We start from the raw sequence: 26,270 nt of genomic DNA on the forward strand, positions 1-26,270 counted from the left end.
TTTCCAGGAGCACTTCTCAGAAACTAAATCAAGACTATGACCTGCAGTTCTCTGCATACCGAATGTAAATTAGAAGTATTCTTAGGTTTGTGGCTATGGTTGGTGTTCACAGAGCCCACTGATATTTATAATCTTCCTTTTCCTCCTGGCTGCCTTTTTCTCAACTCAGTGTCTTTTGTTCTTGCTTCTTCCCGCATTTAATAAACCCTCCTTTATCCTTTCTAAAAATCTATGTTTATTTATCAGTAATGCTCCCATGTTTCCTTTATTAACTCTGCAATTCATACCATTCTCTCATGACTGAACACCTCTATAATTTTTCTCAGAAGCATAGATGCATGTATGCATGTATAGAGGGAATGCAATAAACTTTGACTGCTGTTACTGATTTTAGTTTTTCTATCTATGGTAGGTTAATACTGATGAGGCTAATTAAGAAGATTAACAGAGTGGTAGACTTTCATACAGGCTTTTCTCTTGTTTTCTTTTCCTCCAGGAATCATAAAATCGGGTTTGGCCTTGATCTTAGATGCCATACTTCAGTAAAACTACACAACTTGTGATTCAATTCTCTAACCAATATGCCTATATTCCAAACTCCTCCCCACTTCCTCACCCCCATCATAGTCCAAAATATCATGTATCCTTGACTTGCTCCTTGCATTAAGAGACTTCCTATTAGAGCAGAATGTAAAAGCCTTAAAAAGAGAGATATGATTTTTTTTAAAGCTCCACAATAAAACTGAATTGTTTTATTATTTAATCTCAAGTCAATTCTGAGAAAATTCAAGTACTCTTTCAACAGAGTGACAATATACTTTCACAGTGTTTACAGAACACTGGGCTGATCGCAGACAGTATAGGTTAGCAACTTTTGAAACCAAATTTCTCAATGCAGTTTTCTGTCTCTTTACTTAAGACCGTATGAAAGCATGATTTCATATAGGAATTACAATGAATTTCATTATTCTAGCTTACAAAATTTCTTCTTCTTGTACAGAATCCCATTGAACGAGATCTATTTTAGAGATTTTTAGATGCCACCACTGTTACACACCTATGCCAATTACCATGTGGAAAGAATGTTACTCTTATTAATAAATTCTATCAATATACGGATTAGACTCAAGGCTAAAACTGTGTTGACACTTTACCCCAGATTTAAGTAGTCTTTAGGATTTTTTTAAAAATTGATTTGGCTGTCTTGGGTCTTAGTTGCAGCACGTGGGATCCTCAATCTTCCTTCGGCATACGGGATTTTTTTTTAGTTGAAGCGTACAAACTCTTAGTTGCTGCATATGAACTATTAGTTCCCCCACCACGAAATGAACCTCTGCCTATCCCTCTTGGAGACCCTCTGCCACATGGCAGGAACAGAGCAGAACATCCTCTCTGTGTGGTAGGCTGAGTTAAGAGATGACGGCAAGGGACTGAGCTGAGGACCCTGTCTCCCAGACTTACCTCTTAGATACTCAGTCCTACTCTCTGCAGAGCAGTAATTCTAGCAGTACCATTCAGGATAGACTGGAGGGCAAATGAAAGCAGCAGAGATACCAGGCAAAGGGTTACTTCGATGCCTTTTTTTTTAGACCTATGTGAAAATAAGGAAATAAAAGACTTCTGATGGGGGCTGAAATTAAGGTTTATTCTGTTGCCTTATTAAACTGCTTGACTCCAAGATGTGTCAGGTATATATTGGCATCTGGATTTCAGACAAGAGGAAAAATCTCTTTGCGCAGTTTTACAGTTGCTCCTTTGGGGACCATCTATTGGCTGATAACATCAATCCTATGCCCTTTGGAATTGTTCTTTTCTTTGGTCTTCAGTTATCGGTTCAGGAAGCACCAGCAAGTTTGTCACATTATGTAATAGCCCACTCTGTGTTGAGAGGTAGGATGAAGAAGAAAGAGCACAAGACTTGGACAGAGAAACTGTGCTCCAAGTTCTATCTCTGCCCCTGATGTAGGTTGCTGCAGGACTACCATCAGTTTGTTCATTCCTCACTGTATACACTCCCTTTGGAAATGTGACTTTTCTGCTCCTTCCATAAAGACACTGAGTCTGTTTTCCTGCCCCTTGAATCTAGATTGGGTCATGCTTTGATAAATGTGACAAAAGCAGAGAATCAGGCAGTACTTGCACTTTGGGTTTTGCCCTCTCTTGTCCCTGGGCATTCCTTCTGCCAGCACGGGAACAAGTCTAGGCTGCTTGCTGACTGGAAGATGAGACTGCATGGAGTGTGATTCCAGTTGTTTCAGTGGGGTGGTTTCTAGCCCCCAAAACCAATTCTCTGATTCTCTTGGATATCAACTGGGTGTTCAACAATTCAGTTCAATTCTGATACCAATTACCTACTCAAATTTAGTGAAGACCCTACAGCTTAATTAACAGCTGAGTCCCACGAAACTATCTCCTACTTCAACCACTAGCCCCAAGTCCCAGATCACCTGTGCTTCTCACTGACTGGCTATAAATCATGGTTCCCAGGACCCTTTCCCAAGATTTGACAATTTACCAGAATGGCTCACAGAATTCAGGAAAACACTGCTTACATTTACTGAAAAGGGAAACAAATGAACATCTAGATGAAGAGTCGAGGTCTGGAAGGATCCAAAGCATGCGTGTTACGGTCTCTGTGGAGATGAGGTATACTACCCCTCTGGCATATGGAAGCTTATTAAATCTCGTCATTCAAGAGTTTTTATAAAGCTTAACCTCTTCCTTCTTGGAGGTTGGTAGGTAGGGCTTAAAGCTCCAACCCTCTAATTATTTGTTCTTTTGGTGACTAGACCCATCCTGAAGCTATCTAGGGGTCCCATCTTAAACTACCACATTAGTAAAAATTCTGATACGATATAAAGGGGTTCGCTAGGAGTAACAAAAACACTTCTGTTAGGAAATTCCAAGTGTTTTAGGATCTCTATACCAGGAACTCGGGAACAAAGACTAAATATATTTCTTATACTAACACACTCAGTCATTTTACAGTCTCAGCCAAGACCCCAAGCAAGTGAATGAGGGCATCCTAGACCATTAAGTCATAGCCAAGTATACCTGGACCCAAAGTATCATCAGTCAGCCACAGGATGAGGAGAGATAGAAAATGCTTGCTGTTTTAGTCCACTAAGTTTTAGGGTGGCTTGATATACAGGAAAAGCTAATATAGCACCTTATCAGCCATAAAGACAAAGTGAGAAAATAGTTCTGTTAAGACCATGAGAAAGGTGGTTGCTGTAATTCAGAATCAATTTAATCTTGAGCTTTCTGAGAGCCAAGGAAAATTAAAGCAAGATGGGTTATAGTGTCCCCATTATTTGAGAAAATTAAGTATATAAATTCTGAAGAAGTGACCAACGTTTTGCTGATCAGAAAAAGGCAAATGCTATGTCATTATTAACGAGATACAAAATACCATAACACGCAAGAGTGTCTTCACATTTATAAGCAAAAGAAAAAAATTCCTCATTGGATTTTGTTACATTGATCCTCCATATAAGTCAAGATAATCTAACATCTGAAAACCCAGCTTAGTAAACCCTAAAGCAAGGAAAGATCAATATGTTCATAAAACTAACTGGTATTTTTCAAAACATATTTTTGCAAAGAGCTGGGTATAAAGGTAAGTGTTTAGGATTTTTTTAAAAATTCTTTAACCACTCCCCCCCAACTACCACGCTTGCCATTCTTTTGTAATACAGCCACTCTTCATAGAATGTTAAGTTCTTATCTAAATAGCCTTTCACTTGGTCAAGAGCCTTACTAGACTACTTAAATATTTTAAACTTAAAAAAAATTGTTTTTCTATAGAACTCACAATAAAGTGAGTATGTTAATTATGAAATGTTAAGCACATGAATGTGAATTCAAATTTCAGCTTTGATTGTGTTATTTTTATCATTATCAATTGCTTGTATTTCCTTGATCTATATAAATATATTATATTTATTGAACCTAAACTATGAGCCATGTACTATGCTAAGTGATCTATGTGTTTTAATTCATTCAATCCTTTCAACTGTCTTGGAAGGTAGACATAAAATGCTTTGTTCTAACCTGATCCCTTGATTACAGGTGTAAGGTTTCATTGAAACTGCACAGAAAGTTGAGTCTTGAATCAATGAGGAAAGTTTTGGAAAATAACATATTTAAATACAAATCAAATTACATTCCTACTACATGCCACATACTAAAACTTGTGAAGGATTTATTGGAGGAATTAAATGTAAAATTAAGCCATAAAAGCAGGTTATTTATCTCAGGATAAAGAAGAACCATATATCACACAGAAATTAAGAAAGTTACACAGGGAAATATCAACAGGAAAATAGTTGAGTATACATAATGAAATAATGGTTACAATTTCTTTCCTCCAGGAGTATAAGCATTACTGGACAGAGTTGAGAGGAACTACACTTTTCTTTTACACTGACAAAAAAAGTACAACAGTAAGTAGACATGTTCAGCTGATTCAATTTTTTTTCCAATAAATACTTGTCATATAGTATTCTATTATTCATTCTTGTCTGTTATTCATTTTCTGCCTTCTGAAAGTAAAGATGTGCTAATATAACCAATTGAAATGAGAACATTTATATCTGTGATCCATGGTAAAAATTTCCTGGGCAACTCAGAAGGTATTAACTCATGTTTTTAACTTTGCATTCTTTTCTTTCTGAGCCTGATAACAAAAACCTGGTTGAGAAGTGAAAATTTTAGCTAAACATCTGGATTCAAATTGCCTACTACCAAGTGATGGCTTTAATTTCCCCTACTTTTGGTCTTGCTGTAGCATGTATTTATAATCTGAAGGGAACTAGATGATCCCAAAGCCTGGTAACATAGAGTATGCCACAATTTAAATTTTCTAGAAAGACACAAACAAACCTCATAAGACAGGACTTTGAAGAGCTCAATCATGAGGATAACAATAAAGAAATTCTGAGATTATTTATTTGTATTAATTCTAAATAATTGATTTATATTTCAATTTATCCACAAAAAATTGAAAATGGCGCATTTCATTTTTTTCCACAAATAAAATGTAGCATTTAGTAGCAAATGCATGCTTACCTTGGAATGCTATGCTTATGAGATTTTATAATCCAATAACAATATAAATATTTTAGACCATGGATACAGTAGCCCACACTTCTAGAACATGGTTATCACATGACTAGATTGAATGAAAGATACAGAAAAAGTGTCTGTGTGATGTATCTTACCTGCAGGCATTTCAGCACCATTAATAATAGTAAGCAAACAAACAGTAAACAAACAGAAAACAAACTTAAAATGGTCATCTTTCACCAGATTTCTGGATAGAGATAAGATTTATATAAAAGTGTTTTTAAATACCATAAAATAAATTTTAACAAAATTTCTCTGTCTTGTCTCCAAATTCCCACTGATGTCAGTGAAAATAAAAGACCTTGGCCTAAACCTTGTACAATACACGTATGTGAGAGAGTCAATAGTTACTATTTACTTACTCCATGGCAACAGAGGTACAACTTAGTGATTGGGATATGGTCTTTAGGTAGACTACTGGGGTTTTGTCCCAGCCCTGCTCCTGTTCATAGTGCCATTTTGGGATCTTGGGCTATTTACCTAATCCCTCTGTGTCTCAGTGTATCAGATAGGGTACTGGTAGGAAACAAATTAGGTAATTCAAAGACAGTTTAATGAAGATACTATATTCAAAGTAGTGGAGAGGAAGTAGGAAAACCACAAAGGATAGTACAGAACCTGAGGCTCTGTAACAGTGCCCCATTACCACACCCATGAGGAAAGAGGAGAGTACTGAGAGAGCGGAAGACTGCCTTGAAAAGAATGTGATCTTTGACAGAGGAAGCAATTGTACAGAGTAATAAACATCCGATCTCACTCTCCTTGTTGCTTTGATCTCCTGCCAGTGTTCATCAGTGTTCACCAGTGTTCCAGCCCAACAGAAGTCAGAGGTGAAGGAAGCCCTTCATCTTGTCCAGAGAGTTCCTGCTCCTGGTGCACAGTGTTAGATGGTGAAGGAATAAAAGTGACTCTAGAGGAGCAAATGAAAGATCTCCAACATAATCAGTTTCAAATCAAAATTAGGATGGAAACAGTAGCCCATCTCATAAAGTCCCCCCACCTCCGCCCAAGTTAACGGCAATAGTAAATAAAAGGACTAAAGAGGGTCTAAAGACTTGAGAGTAGCTGGCATATAGTAAGCATTTAAGCATTTTACATGCATTATCTCATTTAATTTTCACAACCACCCTAGAGAGTGGGTACTATTTTAATCCCAACTTTCTAGATGAGAACTGTCAAATTTAAGATTAAAAAACTTATACATGATCAGAAAGCTAATGCAAGGAGTATAACCAGATCTTGTTCTTGAGCCAGCATTCTTAACCATGACCCATGAAGAGACTGTGGAATAATGAAATTCTGTGGAATTGCTTGTTAAAAGAGGATGCAGACTTTTGGGGAATTTTTTCAGTGATAGTTTAGGAGAAAGCACAGAGATAGAACAAATGAGATCTGTAGATACTTAGCCTGTAAGAAGGGAATAAAAGCAATGACAAATCTAGAAAGTGTATTAAAAAGCAGAGACATTATTTTGCTGACAAAGGTCCATATAGTGAACACTATGGTTTTTCCAGTAGTCATGTACAGATGTGAGTTGGACAATAAAAAAGGCTGAGTGCCGAATAACTGATGCCTTCAAACTGTGATGTTGGAGAAGACTCTGGAGAGTCCTTTGGACAGCAAGGAGATAAACTAGTCAATCCTAAAGGAAATCAGTCCTGAATATTCATTGGAAGGACTAATGCTGAAGCTGAAGCTCCAATACTTTGGCCACCTGATACAAAGAGCTGACTCAGTAGAAAACATCCTGATGCTGGGAAAGGTTAAAGGCAGGAGGAGAAGCGGGCAACAGAGGAAGAGATAGTTTGATGGCATCATCGACTCAACTGACATGAGTTTGAGCAAACTTTAGGAAATGGTGAAGGACAGGGAAGCCTGGCTTGTCCATGGGGTCACAGAGTCAGACACAACTGAGTGATTGAAGAGGAAGAAGAAGGGAAGAATTTAAAGCTGCCTTTAAATATTTGAAAGACTGTCAGGGGTCATGTGAAAGAGTCACTGAATCTGTTTAGTGTTATTCCAGGGAAGAGGGACTAGTTCCCATGGATGGAAGTTGTCTAGGGAAAAACTAGCTTAATACAAGAAAAACCTTGCCACAGGCAGAGCTGCGGAGGATGTAAGTTTCGTGTTGTTCAAGATGTTCCAACACAGGCTGGATGGCTGCATGGAGGAGTACGCTGGGGGAGATTCAAGCATCAGAGGGCAGCTAGATTAGACAGATGGCCAGTAAGGGTCTTTCAATACTACAATTAAAAACAAAAGATAGACTCCTTTCTTCTAATCAGTAGATAAGCTTATGATACTTTATCTAACTGCACCATTTCTTCCTCTGTTGCTTCCTCCTTTAGCTTTAGATAATTTATCAGAAAAAGATTCTGTGCAATTTAAAAATTTTGTCCCCCTTCCCTTATACCTCCGCTTCTATTTTTAATTGTTTTTTTGTTCATTGAAGATAAATAGATCAACCCAGACTTACCCTCAACCGTATCAATACAGGAATAACTCTGGAAAAAAATTCATTTCCTTATTTTTATGCCTTACCTTAGTCAGAAAACAAGAATAAGTATACTTACAAGAATATAATAAAATAAGTTATATTGGGCACAACAGAGAGGAAAGTAAAGGAAATAAAAAGAAGTCAAGAATGAGGGGGATTTAGCAAAAATTATAACTAATATAATAATACCTAATAAGATTAGAGATGGTAGTAATCTTTCAGACATTGCAGAGCACATCTCGTCAGCCAGATTCAGACCAGGCCACATAGACCAACTGCTCAGAAGGAATGTTTTTATTATACTAAAATAAGATAGAAATGTCTTAATAGGATCCTTATAACCAGAAGCATGTCAATCCTGAATATTCATTTGAAGACTGATGCTGAAGCTGAAGCTCTTAACACTTTGGCCACCTGATGCAAAGAGTGACTCACTGGAAAAGATCCTGATACTGGGAAAGATTGAGGGCAGGGAGAGGAGTGACAAAGGATGAGATGGTTCAGTGGCATTACTGATTCAGTGGACATGAGTTTGAGAAAACTCTGGAAGACAGTGAAGGATAGGGAAGCCTGGCATGCTGTAGTCCATGGGGTTGCAAAGAGTCTTAACACAACTGAGTGACTGAACTGAACCAGCAGCATTTGGTAAATGCTGAACAATGGCTTAACAGGAAAAATTATATATGAACATATATATTTATTAGAGTATTACCGATACAGAGAATGTGTAATACATAGTTAAAAAGTAAAATACATACTCTTTACTAACTTCCATATAGGCAATTAATTCTCACAGAATACTTTCACTGATTTTTTTGAACCTGTATCTGTAGCCAATTATTATTTAATTATGATTTGACAAATGGAGTTGTTTTCCAATCTGCTGTTTCCCTAATATTTTTATTGTCACTAAATATTATATTTGACATGAATGTTGGCCAATGTTTATGTTTACATTAATGAGCAGGAGGCAAGCAAAGCAATAATTATGTATGTAAGAATGTCACCCATTTGTCAATGATGTGAGCAACATCTTTGTTGAGTGAGATAATGATTTTAGAATTATGGAAGAATATTTTGTCATTTTTTGTTCTGTTTACAATGAAAAAGCTTGAGAGACAGCAAATTTTAAAATTTCATCTACAGTGCTGACATTTTCCCCTTCATTTTCTGAAGTTTAGATCAGCAAACTGTGGTCTTCGAGCTAAATTTAGCCTATGGCCTGTTTTTGTATAGTCTATGAGCTAAGAATATTTTTCACATTTTTAAAGTGTTGTTTAAAAAAACAAGCATTTGCAACAAAAGTATATGGACCACAAAGCCTAAAACATATCCTATTTAGCCTTCGTAGAAAAAGTTTGTGGGCCCCTTGGACAATTAACAAAATAAAACCTAAATCAAACCTTAATTTGTTGTTGTTTAGTAGCTCAGTTATGTCTGACTCTTTTGAAACACCATGGACTGTATCCCACCAGTTTCCTCTGTCCATGGGATTTTCCAGGCAAGAATACTATAGTGGGCTGCCATTTCCTTCTCCAGGGGATCTTCCCAACCCAGGATTGAACCTGAGTCTCCGGCACTGCAGGCAGATTCTTTACTGCTGAGCCACCAGTAAGGTTTGCTAATTTTCATGGTGTAAAAACTCCCACCATGACTAATTTCACCCTATCAATATTATTTCACTGTACATGGGGTTGGAAAGAAAGGTTCAGCAGCACATCATCACAGTACGTTTATAGCATTTTCACTACATAGGAATAAAGATATAAATAAATACAAGAGTACAGAGAATGCTATATATTGCTGATGCTGCGTTGCTTCAGTTGTGTCCGACTCTGTGTGACCCCAGAGACAGCAGCCCACAGGCTCCCCCGTCCCTGGGATTCTCCAGGCAAAAACACTGGAGTGGGTTGCCATTTCCTTCTCCAATGCATGAAAGTGAAAAGTGAAAGTGAAGCCGCTCAGTCGTGTCCAACTGTTCATGACCCCATGGACTGAAGCCTACCAGGCTCCCCCGTCCATGGGATTTCCCAGGCAAGAGTACTGGAGTGGGGTGCCATTGCCTTCTCCTGCTATATATTAGGTTTGGCCAAAAAAGTTCTTTCACATTTTTCTGTAAACACGAAAAACTTGAACAAACATTTTGGCCAACTGGACAGTAATATAACTAGGAAAACAGGAGTTTTGAATTTTAATTACCTTTGTTGCTAATATGACTTATTTAATTTTATGTTTACATAATTTAATTTTTAATAATGGCTATGCTTAACAATTGGCTTGCAAAATTCCTGAACATTTCTCAACTGGCTTTCGCAAGTATGAGTTCACCACCACATAATACATTTTCCAATGCCTCTGGGTTGGGAAGGGGTGCCACGCACAGCTGAAAGCCAGGATACCATGGCAAGTACAAATAAGTTGAAATGAAGATATTATTTATTTTCCTTCCTGCTAGAATTAATATCAATATATAATACTTATGAAGTAATTTAATCAGATTTCCCTTTATCTTTGCAGTATGTTGACAAGTTAGATATAATAGACCTTACATGCCTTACTGATCAGAATTCAACTGAAAAGAACTGTGTAAAATTCACCCTTGTTTTGCCAAAAGAGGACGTACAATTGAAGGTGAGTGAGAAGAAATTAGTCTAAAACAAGTCATAGTAATAAATAGCATTCACTTCTTCAAAATGTTAAAAGGAATTAAAGAGGAATTATGTGAGGAACATCAAGTCCTACATTTTGTTAACATTTCTTGTCTTTTGCCAAGAACCACAGTTTTCTAAATAAGGATTTGAAAGGGCACATTCCCTGTTTAGTATACAAGCACACTGAAACCATATACTTCTGTCCTCTGGCAAAGTCAGAAATCCATCTCACCTGGTGTTTTTAGATAGTTGTTCTTGAATTGGCATCTAAGAACTCAGCATTCACTGAGTTCCCAGATGATTCTGAGACATGTCCAACATGATATATGTTTGGAACCACTGAAGTAGACAAACTCATATTTCACAAATTGAGAGACATTCTGCTAGGCAAATGGTCTATGTTAATCAAGAATACCAGTGTAAGAAAAGCCAAAGAAATACTGGACACCTGTTCACATTTATGGAGACTATGAAGTCAGAACAACTAAATGCAAAGTGTGATACTGGATTGGATACTGGATCCGAAAACAAAAGCTATAAAGAACCATTAGAAAAATGAATGAGAATTGTTATATATATTCAATTTGTGAAATATGGACTTAATCTTGTAAAACTCTAAACTCTACACAGGCAGAGATGTTTGTTCAACTTACCACTGTATAACAGTACCTATATAGGAAAAGGTTTTTATTCTTGAATTGACATTGAAAGTGAGTCAGTGAAGTCAACCGACAACTGCAACATAGAGAATTAACTTGCAATTGAATAAGATGTAGTTGGATTTAATCTTCAAAGCGCTGGTCCTTTAGCTTCAGTGTACCAGAAATCACTTGTACTCAGGAAATGTGAGGTCACATTCCCAAGCCTCTGAATCTGCGTTTTAAGCAAGCTCCCTGGATAATTCTGATGTGGCATTTAGAATATAACCTTGGAGTCAGATGCCCAGATTTGAACTCTGGTTGTTTTATTTGTTAGTGTGTAATTATAGGCAACTTACTTAACCTCTTTATTGCCTTGGTTTCTTCATCCAGAAGTAAGTCTTAACTCAGATGTAACCCTCTTACTGAGTCCTACCTGGACCACTTTATTAAAATTGCTGCTGTTTTCCCTCTCCCCTCACCACTAATGGCATTCCCAACCTCTCTTAATCTTGCTCTACTTTTTATTTTCTTATTTATTTCCACTTGAAGTTAAAACATTTACTCACAATTATGTTTATTATTTATTCCTTACTAGACCCTAAACTTTCTGAGAATAAGGAGTTTTGTTTTAGTCTTAGGTGTAAACTAGTATATAAAAGTGCCTACCACTTAAAGACACTCAATGAGTATCATCTGTTACATGAATAAATCTGTAAAATGAAAAATTTCTTAAAAGTCATTTTTTTGCACAATTGCCATGACTAAATCAGTTAATATAGCTGAAATGCTTAGAACAGTAGCTGACACTGAATAATAAGCACTTAATAAATGTTGGCTGTATCAGTAATATTTAGAGCTAAGAACTGGAAGCTTTTAAGGTAACTTACTACTTGGTTGCCTCAAACTTAAAGCCAATCAGTGTTAAATATCAGTAGGGGGAGTAACTGTGAACTGACAACTGCAGAAATAAGTGTGCTAACACTGACATTTTTTCAAATTAAATAAATATGTGCAATTTTACTTGTTTAATAAGCAAGCAAATTAAAGCTATGTACTTCTGTCTTCTGACAAAAGAAAATGGCACGGAAATATTTCATAACAAATACACAATAATGGTTCTAAGCAAAAAAGAAATTGAATTATTGCTTAACTGATTTTAAGTGGTTTAAAAAGTACTTGACTTTTTAAAACTTTGTGCTTCAATAGAAGACTATGCATTTTGTCAGTCTTGCTGGGTTTTGAGGGCTTACATATTTGGGGTCTTATAAAACAGTCATGTGAAATTCTAACGTTATTCTAAGTTAACAAAAGTATTAATGTTCATAGTTATTCATGTCTTTCCCTTTGTCCTTACCTGTTTTTGTCTTCATCTTTAGACAGAGAATACAGAAAGTGGGGAAGAATGGAGAGGCTTCATTCTTACAGTAACAGAGGTAGGAAGGACATTTTTGATTGACTCACTCATTCTACAAATATTTATTGACTGAACACTTACTATGAGCCATGATGACTGAAGGGATTGATGTTATAGTAAATGAGAAGTACAGATATAAACCTTTACACTTACTCATGAATTTTTTTTTTAGTGGGTGAATGAAAAGGAGAAAATAAGCAAGAAAACAAACAAGAAAATTTAAAATTATGATAACCTTTATGAAAAAAATCAACAGGGCAATGATTCTAGCTGGTGAATAATAGGTGGTCAGGGAGATCTACTTTTCAGTTTTATCCTCTGGACACAGTGGTCCTTTGTGTATTCTGATATTCAGAGCTACATGGCATCTTCTAAAGTATTTTCCATCTCCTTTTTATTCATTTAATACATATTTATAAAATGCAGAGATGGATTTTATTTATGTGCTGTGCTCAGTTGCTCAGCTACATTTGACTTTTTGCAGCCCTGTGGACTGTAGCCTGCCAGGTTCCTTTGTTCATGGAATTTTCCAGGCAAGAATACTAGAGTGGGGTACCATTTCCTATTCCAGGGACTCTTCCCAATCTAGAGATGGAACCAGTGTCTCTGTTGTCTCCTGCATTGTCAGGCAGATTCTTTACCACTGGGAAGACTCAGATTTTATGAATAACATAGGCAATATGACAGGGATTTCTTTGGAAGGAATGATGCTAAAGCTGAAACTCCAGTACTTTGGCTACCTCATGCGAAGAGTTGACTCACTGGAAAAGACTCTGATGCTGGGAGGGATTGGGGGCAGGAGGAGAAGGGAACGACCGAGGATGAGATGGCTGGATGGCATCACTGACTCAATGGACGTGAGTCTGAGTGAACTCCGGGAGTTGGTGATGGACAGGGAGGCCTGGCACGCTGCGATTCATGGGGTCGCAAAGAGTCGGACACGACTGAGCGACTGAACTGAAGTGATGACAGGGACAGATTATCAAAATGAAAAGTGACCTTTCAACATTCTTTTAGTGAGTCTTAAGACAAAGGGAAGCTTATCTGTTCAACTCTGTGGCATCTTATCTGAGACAAACAGTAAGATCTACCTATGAACAGTTATAGTCAACTGTTGCAGCAAGATAAATACCATTATTTTAAATAAATCCACTAAGAAATATGAGGTACTTTGAAAACCAATTCCCTAAAGGACACCATGTTTTCTAACACTCTTAGAGGATGTGAAAACTTCCCATGTGTGTTAGGGTCAGATAAAGACAGCCTTTATCCAAAGTTAGTTTCTAAGTAAAGGCTTTACATTCACATGAAATAAGCACTGCACTTTCAGCCAAAAACAAATAAAAGTTGGAGGTTCAACTACCACATAGGAAAGTCACAGAAAGCTAGAAGAGCAGGATTGTTAGAGATGTAATAGGAGTATTGACTTGAGGGGAGGGGAGAAACTCTTTGGGGAACTGCATCCCTTCCCTCTGTTCTGGAAAGTCACTATTGTTTGTGTGTGGTCTGGCACTTCTTATACTGGAGTACAATATCCCAAATGTATGTGGTTAGGCATCAAGGAATATAAAACTACTAGGAAAAAACTTGGGTTACATTTTTCCTAGAATACTATATTTGACGTTTTGGCACAAAATATTTTTTTTTAGTTTTTCCCCTGGGGTAAGGATAAAAAGGCGAAGAGTTGACTCATTGGAAAAGACTCTGATGCTGGGAGGGATTGGGGGCAGGAGGAGAAGGGGACAACAGAGGAAGAGATGGCTGGATGGCATCACTGACTCGATGGACATGAGTCTGAGTGAACTCCCTGATGGACAGGGAGGCTTGATGTGCTGCGATTCATGGGGTCGCCAAGAGTCGAACACAACTGAGTGACTGAACTGGACTGGACTGGAAGGATAAAAATCATTTTTTTAAAATTAAAATGTGCAGAATTAAAATAAAATTCATGTGAACTTTCAAAAGGTGACAGTTTGCCTCAAATGTTGTGCTCTATGGTAGTGGTTTAGTTGCTAAGTCATGTCTGACTCTTGTGACCCATGGACTGTAGCCCTCCAGGCTCTTCTCTCCATGGGATTTTCCAAGCAAGAATACTGGAGTGGGTTGCCATTTCCTCCTCCAGATCTTCCCAACCCAGGGATCAAACCTACGTCTCCTCCTGTATTGCAAGCGGATTCTTTACCACTGAGCCACCAGTTGTGCACAATGTTCCCAGGTCACTCTGTGTGTACATTCATACCATACTGTCGTTAGGGCAACTTTAGTAAAAGTTTCAGGAACATAGTCTATAGTTGAAAGTGCAGAGACATTGCTTTTGAATTAGTTAAATTGGAGTTTGAATCCTGGCTCCTCACCTTTCTAGCTATGTGACCCTGAACTAGTTATTTAATCTTTCTGAACTTTTTTTTTTTTTTCCTTTAATTTGTAAAGTAGGAATAGCAATGTCTATCTTGTAGCATTGCTGTGAAGATTTACAATAGCATGATGCTTGGGGCATAACAGGCAATTAATAAGGGACAGCCATTTCATCAGTTTTTCCTCATTCTTTTTTCTGGATTGATATATAAGGGAATGCCTTACTGATTATTAGTTAGTTATTCAGAAGAATACTCTTTAAGATTCATTAGATAATGTGTAAACAGAAAATTAAGTTCTAGTGTTTTCTTCCCACACTCCAAAGAACTTTCTTATACACCCCCTGGAAAGTGTGTACCCTACTCTGGAGCTCAAAATGATAATCAGACACAGCTGACTATTTAGGCTAGGTAGTTTCACATAAAGAAAAACATTCTACCATTTAGATGATAACTTCCAAGAGTACATAGCTGGTCATAATGAAGTCTAAATCAGGGGTATGCATATAGCTAAGGTGAATATAGATGACTCAATCCAAACACATTCTAGAAAAGCTATTAAAAACAAGTTATTAAAAAACCTTAGTAGGTAGAGCAGTATCATCATTCTAATGCATGAGTGAAAATTCAAAATATAAACACAAATACATCAAAAATATGGATCTCTGATTGCTGATTCTCAGTCATTTAACAAATATTTCTCTCAACCCCGTTTGCCATATGGCTGGGGTTACCTTTGGGGTTACTTTTCCAGGTTACCTTTGGGACAGCTGGGCAACTTGCATGTGCTCTGGGACTTCCCTGGCAGTGAGATCCAGTGAGCTCAGAATAAAAAAATGAGAGATTTGTTGTAACTTGAATCAGCTTGTAGTGCCAGGTACACTTTATTTTGGACTAGACCAAAAGGAATGTTTCTTGGAAGAAGAAACTAGTTGGTTTAGAGGCGGTTCTAAGACACTAAGATCCTCTATTCATGATCCTCTCCTTCATCTCTGTTAGGTAAATGAAGCTTCTTAGGACCAGAACAGGCTCATCTTTGCTAAAACCAGTTAGTTACTTGGCTGCCTTTCTTGTTTGCCTACCCCTTTAATTGGTTTCAGCTGTCAGTTCCCCTACATGTGTCACTCCTTCCTGGGCAAGTAATTAGACTGCATGAAGTCCTAGAGAAAGAAAAGAAAAGGAGGATTGAGACAGAGCGGACACCAAGCTCATCTCCAGAAAAAGGGAAGCAACCATTTGAAGATTATGAGGATGTACTGAACCCTATGCCAGCGTAAGTGCACCATGAACTCCAGTTTACTTATTAGATTGTTAAAAGTTTCTAGTTATCAAGGACAGCTAGTCATTGGACTCATTAAACCAGGAACAATAACTGTCTTATGGATATACAGTATATCTCTGAGCTCTTGAGTTCAAGCCACATTTCCTCTTCTATGTTGTATCAACAAAATGCAGACTTGAACTAAGTTTCTTACCACAGAGGAAATCCCCTTCCACCCACACCTTTAGACTAAATAGGTATTTTTTTTCCAAAGAACAAACCTAAATAAAAATTCTATGTAGAAGGAAGGAAGAGATGTTTTTTCACTATGAAACTCTATGATTGACTGAGTTTCTATCAGGAAATTGGACCAAAGATTCAAGCTACCTGAACGTTTTCCTCAATGGGTAAATCAGTGACTAGTCTTGAGCTTGTACTTTGAGGAAGACACCATGTGAAATGGGCAAAGTGTTATTGGAGATGAAAAGGCACAGAACATCCTAACATCAGTAACAGTCTACATTAGTTTTTTAACTTCTTATATTGTTGAAAGTGTGACTAAGACTGTGAACTCTGGCGTTTAGGTTTTCTTGTCAGTGAAACTTGTCCTGGTACCATCTTTGACATCAGGTTCTGACATGTATTCCAACTGTGCTACAACCACTGAAAACTGCTAGCCATTCTCTTAGCTGAAACCAGGATTAATAGGTTAAAAGTCACATAGACTGCTTCTTTTTCTTTTTTTTTGCTCAGAAACACTTTTTCAATATCTTGGTGTATTGCTTATGAGTTAAATTTTTTTTCTGTTGAAAAACCAGACTTTTCAATGACTACAATATTTACTATAAGTCCAAAAGAATTCAAGTGCTTTCTACAAAATTTTACACATAAAAATGCTACCAATGCCATTAAAACCCATATTATACCAAAGGAGTGAATTCAGACAAACCCTTAATTGTTATTTAAGAGATCATACAACAAAACAAACTATATGTTATATATATATATATATTTTTCTTTTTATAACTTTGAATTTTGTATTGGTGTACAGCTGATTAACAACGTTGTGATAGTTTTAGGTCAACAGCAAAGGGACTCAGTCATACATATACATGTATTCATTCTCCCTCAGACTCCCCTCCCATCCAGGCTGTCCTCAGCAGATGTAGCAGTATAGCAGACTTCCTATGCTATACTATATATATGTTTTGTATCCCTGTAAAGAAACCACCAACAATTATTATCTAAGAGCTTATAATAAACTGAAACTGGAAATATATTGTTATCTTAGACTTTCAATTGGTAACGGTAAATATATACTGATCAGTAGATAACTCTTCAGGTCTTCATTGTTTAAAAATAAAGGCTTTGGAGGAATGAAGGAAGCAGTGCCTTAAGTATTATATCCACATACTCCCAGTGGCACAGGATTGTAATAATAGTAATTATATCACATTAACTGTAATAATAAAACTGGAAATGGTAATAAAAGTTAATAACTGTAGTTCTTAAGAGTAATTTTAGTAGCATCTTTTCAAGTAATGATCTTCATCAGTTAAAAACATTTTTTTAAATCTCACCTCTGTAGATGTTTTTACTCAGTGTCCCGGAAAGAAGCAACTGAGATGCTTGAGAAGAACCCTTCCATGGGAAATATGATCCTGAGGCCTGGCAGTGACAGCAGAAATTACTCCATCACCATCCGGCAGGAGATAGAGTATGTTTAATTTTAAAATGTATGGAATTGTTAAAAACATGATTATCACTTTAGAAAGCAGTCATACAAGTTCAGATCTGCATCTGCTGTGTGCTTCACTGGGGATAAACATGTGAACACAAGAATAGGGAGGGAATATTATATGAACAATGCTAGTCAAAACTAGTATTTGTAGTAGGGAAGAACAGTGAACAAATTACTTTGGTCCTGGATATAGTTCTATTATTCATTCACTCACTCATTTCAAGAAATATTGAGCAACTATAAGCCAAGTGATAACTCTAGATACTGAGGATACAGCAGTGAACAAAATCCCTGGTTTAAGGGATGCCCTAAGTCACAAAGCTGAACCCAGGTCCATGGCGTGGTGGCTCTTGAGACTGTCTCTTACCTGTGTAGCATCTGATCAACCCAGTGACTGGATGGAGCCCCTCTTACCTAGGAGCCAACTCTCAGGTTGGGGGTGTGGGAGAAAGTAGAGGCAGGTCCTGGCCCTTCTCCAGCAGTTCATGAACTTGGCATAGAGCTTAGAATTGCTAGCATCGAATCTGAAGCGGCGACTGAAATATTTCAAATCCTAGCTGTGACCAGTCAAACACTCCATATCTGTCCACCTCTCTCCAAATGCACTCCCCACCCCCAACCAGTCCTTGGAAGGTGCACACTCTGAGTTATTCTCTCTTTCTCCATGTGTTTGTCCCTCAATTATCACACAGCATTGTTTTATGTTTTTAAGTTTTAAAGAAATGATGTATGATTCTCACCAACCTACAGCTTCATGTTTACCCTGAGGACATACTTTTGGATTAGTCCATATTGTTACTTGGAGATCTTGTCCTCTTGTAGGTCAATATTTAATTCATCTTTAATGCTCTTCAATAATATTTTATAGATTTTTAATACTGTACTGCATATTTATTGTTGGATTTTATTCTGAGTCATCTTAAGGTTTTCTAAATAAAATATTAAAAATTTGAAAAATATAATTCTTATTTAGCAAAAAACTTTATCTCACAGACTTTTTAAAAGAGAAATATAATCTAACTATTTGAAAGTTAAATTAGATCACGTAAGTGATTAATTTTTTTCTTTCATACTCTTGGCTAGGTTGAGTGTTTGATTCATTTACATATGAACCCTGTGCTGCCATTCTGAATGAAAGGAACAAAATCCTGAGATCTAATGGCTCTTCAAAGACTGTAGCAAGATCTTTTTTAGAGTGGTCTAAATTAGTCCAGCTTTCAATTTGCATTTTCCATATGAGTGAGCTATGAGAAAGAACAGAGTTTTCTGTTGTAAATATGGGTTGTAACCGAATGCAATGAGTTTCTATTCTTAGGATATGGATTTAATGTGAGTTTTCATTCATATTATATTTAAGTTACATTTAACCTCATTAGAAAAAGTCTGGCAAAGGAGTTCATATCAAAATTACCTAAGTTTAATTTTAGTAAACATACTTCTAATTTAAATTCATACAGAAATTCACGCTTGTATAGCTGATGGTCATAAGAACTTATAACATTTCATAAAACTGATTTTCTCTCCACTCTCAAGAAAAGTTGCTATCTAGAAAACAAGGAGTAAGGTAGAATAGTCAAAGCAGAGTATTTTAACATAAGAATCAGTATGTGGTATTTAGGCTTTGGGAATAGTTTACACTTGATGAAAGTGCCTATGAAAAATTTTAACTGTTTTTGCACAAGTATTCCTTAAGAGCCAGATATATCTATGATGTAAGATATGTGTTCTCTAATGTCTCAAAATAAGTCTTTTAGGATGCCTGGATTTAATATCTTGTTTAACAGGTCATCTAATTTTAAAGGAAAGCAATAGAAGTTAAGCCTGTTAGATTGTAGCACTTAATGTAAAGACTTTGGCAGAAATCTAGACTATTAGGAAGCACCTGTGTTACCCACAAAACCAATTTACTCTCTTGCAAGTTGTAGGAGAAATGTTCTTTCAGCCATGCAAGTTTAGACCCCTGTGTCTGATAAAACGCTAGCTGAAAAGGACAAGTTGGTTTACAAAGCCATACTTGAAAGTAAAATTATATCTATCTATAAATAAGCCAACTGTGGGGGGAAAGATAATAGTTCTCAGGAAGAAACAAAAGTCATTCAATGGTAACTTATGAGGTGACTCCTCTCTTGACATAAGATATCATCCACCTTCACTCAGCCCAGTGATGTGTGAATTCATAAGACATAAAGCTATTCTTACAAGCGTCACAATTTGGTTTTGGTTTCTCAGAACTGTTATGAGTACATGGCAAGTTAGAAGTATAAACTCTTTTGGAAGCCATTAGCAAGAAAGCAATAGAAAATATTTACCCCAAATTCATTCCTCTGCAAAATTTGGGGTCAGAAGCTAAGATTTTATAGCCACACTTAAGGCCACACATTCTTTTTTAAAAGACAGTTACTTCTTTTATGAGGTTAAAATCAGGACACCTCAGTAGAGTAAATTTAACCATCTAGTTTTTTTTTTTTTTTCTTCCTATCCCTTTATTCCTTTGGAAAAACAAAATATGCAAGCAAAGCACAGGTCTGAAATAACTAAAAACTCAAGTGACTTCAGTTCAGTTCAGTTCAGTTGCTCAGTCGTGTCCAACTCTCTGCGACCCCATGAATTGCAGCACGCCAGGCCTCCCTGTCCATCACCATCTCCTGGAGTTCACTCAGACTCACGTCCATTGAGTCAGTGATGCCATCCAGCCATCTCATCCTCTGTTGTCCTCTTCTCCTCCTGCCCCCAATCCCTCCCACCATCAGAGTCTTTTCCAATGAGTCAACTCTTCACATGAGGTGGCCAAAGTACTGGAGTTTCAGCTTTAGCATCATTCCTTCCAAAGAAATCCCAGGGTTGATCTCATTCAGAATGGACTGGTTGGATCTCCTTGCAGTCCAAGGGACCCTGAAGAGTCTTCTCCAACACCACACTTCAAAAGCATCAATTCTTCGGCGCTCAACCTTCTTCACAGTCCAACTCTCACATCTATACATGACCACAGGAAAAACCATAGCCTTGACTAGACGGACCTTAGTTGGAAAAGTAATGTCTCTGCTTTTGAATATGCTATCTAGGTTGGTCATCACTTTTCTTCCAAGGAGTAAGCGTCTTTTAATTTCATGGCTGCAGTCACCATCTGCAGTGATTTTGGAGCCCAAAAAAATAAAGTCTGACACTGTTTCCACTGTTTCCCCATCTATTTCCCATGAAGTGATGGGACAGGATGCCATGATCTTCGTTTCCTGAATGTTGAGTTTTAAGCCAACTTTTTCACTCTCCTCTTTCACTTTCATCAAGAGACTTTTTAGTTCCTCTTCACTTTCTGCCATAAGGGTGGTGTCATCTGCATCTCTGAGGTTATTGATATTTCTCCTGGCAATCTTGATTCCAGCTTGTGTTTCTTCCAGTCCAGCGTTTCTCATGATGTACGCTGCATAGAAGTTAAATAAGCAGGGTGACAATATACAGCCTTGACGTACTCCTTTTCCTATTTGGAACCAGTCTGTTGTTCCATGTCCTGTTCTAACTGTTGCTTCTTGACCTGCATACAGATTTCTCAAGAGGCAGGTTAGGTGGTCTGGTATTCCCATCTCTTTCAGAATTTTCCACAGTTTATTGTGATCCACACAGTCAAAGGCTTTGGCATAGTCAATAAAGCAGAAACAGGTGTTTCTGGAACTTTCTTGCTTTTTCCATGATCCAGCAGATGTTGGCAATTTGATATCTGGTTCCTCTGCCTTTTCTAAAACCAGTCTGAACATCAGGGAGTTCACGGTTCACATATTGCTGAAGCCATTTTTGGCCTTAGAACTTGGTCTTACTAGTTAAAAGTGCCAAGAGGCTCTTAACTTTTGCTGCTTTTCCTCCCACAACTTTACCAGGGATGATAATGATGATGGTGATGATGCTATGATGGTTATTATTAACAGCAACAATTGCTATCCCAACTTATGGGGTACATTTGTGGGTGTTGAGTGTTTGACAAAAACTTCCTTCAAGCACAATAAAAACCGAGACAGTATTTTCCATGTTTTACAAGCGAAGAAGCTGAGACTGACAGAAACTAAGTTAAAACAATGCATTTTAAAAAGCAGTAAAAAAAATTTAAAAAACAGTTATAATTTACTGAATGTTTACTGTGACAGACACTGTACTAAGGATTTTTCAAACATTAATTCATAACAGCACTGTGAAGAAAGGCATTACCATTTCCATTATATAGATGAAGAAATGAGACTCAAAGAGGTCACACAACTGAACCAGAATTTGAATCTAGATAAAGGCCATGCCCTTCAAGATTTCTATCAGTCTTCCAAGAAATAATAATCACTTATTTCATAGGAATAAAGGAATTGCAACTGGAATTGGTGAGGGTTTTCAGAAGTATGATTAAAAAGATCTTTCATGTAGGGATAAAGATAAAGCCAGAGTCAGACACCCTAAAAGATGGTATTTGTAGGATCTCCTCTGTCGAGAAGCTTCCTTCACCAGCCTCTGACTGATTCCTCCTGAAGGTTCAGGACTAGGGAATACATTTTTCCCCCCTTAGGAGGGAAGAGGGTTAGGTTTTATCATATGTTTTTAGAATAAATCTTTAGAATAAGCCATTGGAAACAATTGTTAGCTGTTTTCTAACATGATACTCAATTGAGAAGATCTGGATATTACAGTAGATGAGAGGATAGTTTCTTAAATAGAATTATAGATTAGTTCTAGAGGAATGTGATCTGGAAATGGAGAGAAGAATGATGTAAAAGAACATGGGAGGCTCTGTAGACAAACAATCTGAGGGATAACTTTGCTTGTGCAGCTTCTGTAAACTGGACAGATGTTGAATTAGTTTGTCTTTCAAGCAAATAGAGGTGTAATAAATGCTATTAACTTTTTAACAATGAGAAGTCTTGGTTCTGACACTACTGACATATGAATCAAGGGAAACATACTGACTTCTGCTTTCAGTGGAAATTAATTCTAGCAAATAGCACTATTATATGTGTTACTAATGCTTTAAAATTCAGTTTTTTAAATATTTATTGTGTGCCTAATGCTACAGTACAAAAATGAATTGAATATCCCTTTTAATATAGAGAATATATATTTGATATGTGTATGCCTACATAGGATTTTATATTTTCTACTTTGTAAATTACTAGCATTAAAAAGCCTGAAAGATTTTCAGCTCTTGATTCTTTTTTTCATCTCAGTTATTCTTTCTCATTCATCTACTCAATGACCCAGGTTTCCTTTATCCAAGTGTATAAATGGGCTTCCCAGGTGGCGCTAGTGGTAAGAACTTGGCTGCCAATGTAGGAGACATAAAAGGTGTGGGTTGAATCCCTAAGTCGAGAAGATCTCCTGGAAGGGGGCATGGCAACCCACTCCAGTATTCTTGCCTGGAGAATCCCATGGATAGCAGAGCTTCGTGGGCTATAGTCCATAGGGTTGCAAAGAGTCAGACACAACTGAATCGGCTTAACACACAGAACACTAGTGTATAACACCCTAAAAAAGAGACACAGGAAATGGTGAATAAACCCCCCACCCCTTTTTGGCCAAACTAGAATCATGGGAACATAGATTTTTACTGTACAGGTGATATTTTATACTCACTTTAGTTTGATTTGACCCTGTTTTGCACTCAAATGGAGATGAACTTCTTTTGGTTTTTCAGCCTGCCAAGAATCAAGCACTACAAAGTGATGAGTATAGGGAAAAACTACACTATTGAATTGGAAAAGCCTGTAAGTAGCTATTTCCTTGTTGATTTTCTTCTGCTCCCTCCCAAACACCTACCTTATAGAATTCAAAGTAAGGTGGAAAAGCAGACTCTCTGCCTAGGAGCACAGTGCTGAGAAAAACAGCCATGTTAAGAGGCCCTAAAGGTGGCACACATCCAGGGTGAGAAGCGAGATGCAAGAGGAGGTGCAAGAGGCAATGTAGAAGACCATCTTCTATCGATTCTTGCCATTTCTTTCTTTCTCTAAAAATCTTTTTCGATACAGTTGTCTCAAGGAGACAAAAACATTTTTTACCATCTATTTTACATTCTCCAATTAGAAGTATATAGTATTCCAATATGCTTATTTCTAATGGGAAAAGAAAAATCTTTGTGTCTGGTCCTTTAATAGCTATCATGCAGAAGTTCAGAAATTCCCTTTTTAAAAGTAACAAGTAGTGAAGAAAGGATTGTTCTCTTCTACTCCAACTGACATATAGTATTATCACCATTCAGTACTATGTTAGGCACAGAACCAAATACTCTACACACAACACCTAATTTAAGTTTGTACACTACCGTGAGTCAGCACCTATTATACAGGTGGAAAAACTGGTATCTACACTGGTTTCAGCCAATGAGAATGAAGTAATGTGGCCTGCAGTCTAGGATGCTGGGGAAACAGTATTTCTGATGTTAGGCTGCAATGGTGGGAATTACCCTGTTACAATGAGATATTAAAATACTAAGTTTTCTGGCTTCAAAGGGGTCTTTAGTTTCAAGCAGAAGAAACCAATTTTCTTAAGACTAACTTAAGCAAAAAAAAAAAAAAAAGAGAGAGAGAGAGAATATAGAAAACTCATAGCATGACCAGAAGGCTAGGAAACCTTTAGGGACTAGGAAGCAGTTACTTGTATTAAGCATCATCTGATTAGGAATCTGCTTTTTTGTTCTACTCAAGTTCAAATTGCAGGAGAGGAGCTTTTTGGGCGTAACTTCAGTCACACTCTCATGCAACAACTGGGAAGGATCAGAGTATCCAATTATTGGCCACCAAACTGTATACAACAGGAAAGTGTTACCTTCTTAATAGGGAAGAAGATATGGTTGTTAAGGAGAAATAAAATTCATGAATAGGTAAAATCTTGAACATTCGGTAAGCCACTGAAGTGAGGAACTGACATGATTTCCTGGCAGATAGGAAATACATAGTAATCTCCACTAAATTTCATTTGAGCTTTCTCTTACTCTATCATTAACACAGGCAACATTGAGACTTCTCTTCCTCTCTTTATACAGGTAACACTCCCAAATCTTTTCAGTGTCATTGACTATTTTGTGAAGGAGACACGAGGAAATTTACGACCATTTATATATTCAGCTGATGAAACCCTTGGTATGTTCTTCACTTCACTGTTGTATTAAAAAAAGGAAAACAAAATAACAAAAAACCTATATATGATTTATAATAGCTACCAGGTAGGATTATAGTCTACTATAGTATAGTATTAATAATATAGTATTAATCCTATAACACTATAGGGTTAAAGTCTATGGTCTATTATATCCTGGTGGATAGAGTATAGGCCCACTCTGGAGAAAAAAACCCTGAGGCATGTTTTGTAACTACTAGCTTCACTCCATCATTCTACTCAGCTTTATCAAATAAGTTCAATAAGAAAACCATACAGTCATGGAAACCGAATGGAATTTAAAGGTATGGTCTGTCAACAGCGTCAGATGCTTGAGACAGATGAAAATGAATGATCTATTAAGGGGGAACTTGGGATGGTCATCAGACATAGATGACTTGAGAGAAGTCTTGTTCTACTGTAAAGGCAGAAGGCAGAGTGCAAGATAACAAGGACTGAGTGGGTGGCAAGGAACTAGAGATAAAGATTGTAGTTAGGATCGGCTACAGAATTTGTGGGGCCGCTTGTTGATAAGTTATTAAGAATTTCAAAGCAGTGGCAGCAGACTGTTAAACCAAGCATGGGACCCAGTGCCAGTGCACAGTTCACATGACCACAGGGCTGGCCCTGTTTGTAGTCCAGTTTTCGGCAAAGCAGGGCAGGCTGGATATGACAGTTTCTTTACATCCTTTTAAACAATTCCTGGTACACATAATCACTTGACAAGCTGTAAGCAGCAGAGAAAAACATAGCTCATTTGGATTCAGTTATCAAAACAAACTCCTGTTTCTACAGATTATGAGGCAAAACAGCTTGGTTTGGTTACCTGCATCAAGGCATATCTGGAAAGTCTACTAATTAAAAAGACAGCCAAGTCTAAAAGTCCAAATTTTAAAACATGGGTATGATTCTTGTGATGATAAATAGTTTTAACAAACTCAGGGTCTGAAGGAACTTTAGAAAATTACCCAGTAGTGTCTCATTCTATATAGCAATCAATACAAAACCATTTCTAAGATGTGACCATTCAACTTGTTTGCAAATTCCTAATGATAGCCGTCTCACTGATTTTTGAGGCAGCATAGTTCACTTTTGGTTAGCTCTCATTTTAGAGCATTTTTTCTGACTATTAAGTCTGAAACATTCTCCCTTTGATTTATACATATTAATCTGACTTTTTACTTTAAAACGACACATGGTTTTAAAAAACCCATCCCAGTATCCCTCTATCCTCTATAAATTATTGGTCCCGTTAGCTCTCTCCCCTAATCTTTGACCTTCTCTATCTTGCAATATAACCACAAATGAAGAATATGTTATTATAGATATGATGGCATAATACATTACCTGGACTCTATATAAGAAAATACCACCTAGCAGAAATCTCTGGGAATGTGCTATTAATGTGTTTTTCTTTTCTTTTTTTCCTCCAGAGACGAAAGGATTTCCTGTGACATCTTTAAAATAA

The 26,270-nt window shown here is 37.1% G+C and overlaps 1 protein-coding gene across 1 annotated transcript in view; it reads left to right on the plus strand.

The window, feature by feature from the left end:
- Nucleotides 1-26,270, plus strand: part of STAP1 (signal transducing adaptor family member 1) — a 30,324-nt gene extending 4,054 nt beyond the window's left edge. Inside the window, exons 2-9 of the mRNA XM_068975623.1 lie at nucleotides 4,374-4,445; nucleotides 10,142-10,255; nucleotides 12,293-12,349; nucleotides 15,785-15,957; nucleotides 17,534-17,662; nucleotides 23,346-23,415; nucleotides 24,690-24,786; nucleotides 26,236-26,270. Of these exons, the coding sequence (XP_068831724.1) occupies nucleotides 4,374-4,445; nucleotides 10,142-10,255; nucleotides 12,293-12,349; nucleotides 15,785-15,957; nucleotides 17,534-17,662; nucleotides 23,346-23,415; nucleotides 24,690-24,786; nucleotides 26,236-26,270 (747 nt within the window). The remainder of the gene's footprint in view (nucleotides 1-4,373; nucleotides 4,446-10,141; nucleotides 10,256-12,292; nucleotides 12,350-15,784; nucleotides 15,958-17,533; nucleotides 17,663-23,345; nucleotides 23,416-24,689; nucleotides 24,787-26,235) is intronic.

Source organism: Capricornis sumatraensis, chromosome 7 (genome assembly GCF_032405125.1).
Source record: "Capricornis sumatraensis isolate serow.1 chromosome 7, serow.2, whole genome shotgun sequence".
In the NCBI taxonomy this organism is placed as follows: Eukaryota; Metazoa; Chordata; class Mammalia; order Artiodactyla; family Bovidae; genus Capricornis; species Capricornis sumatraensis.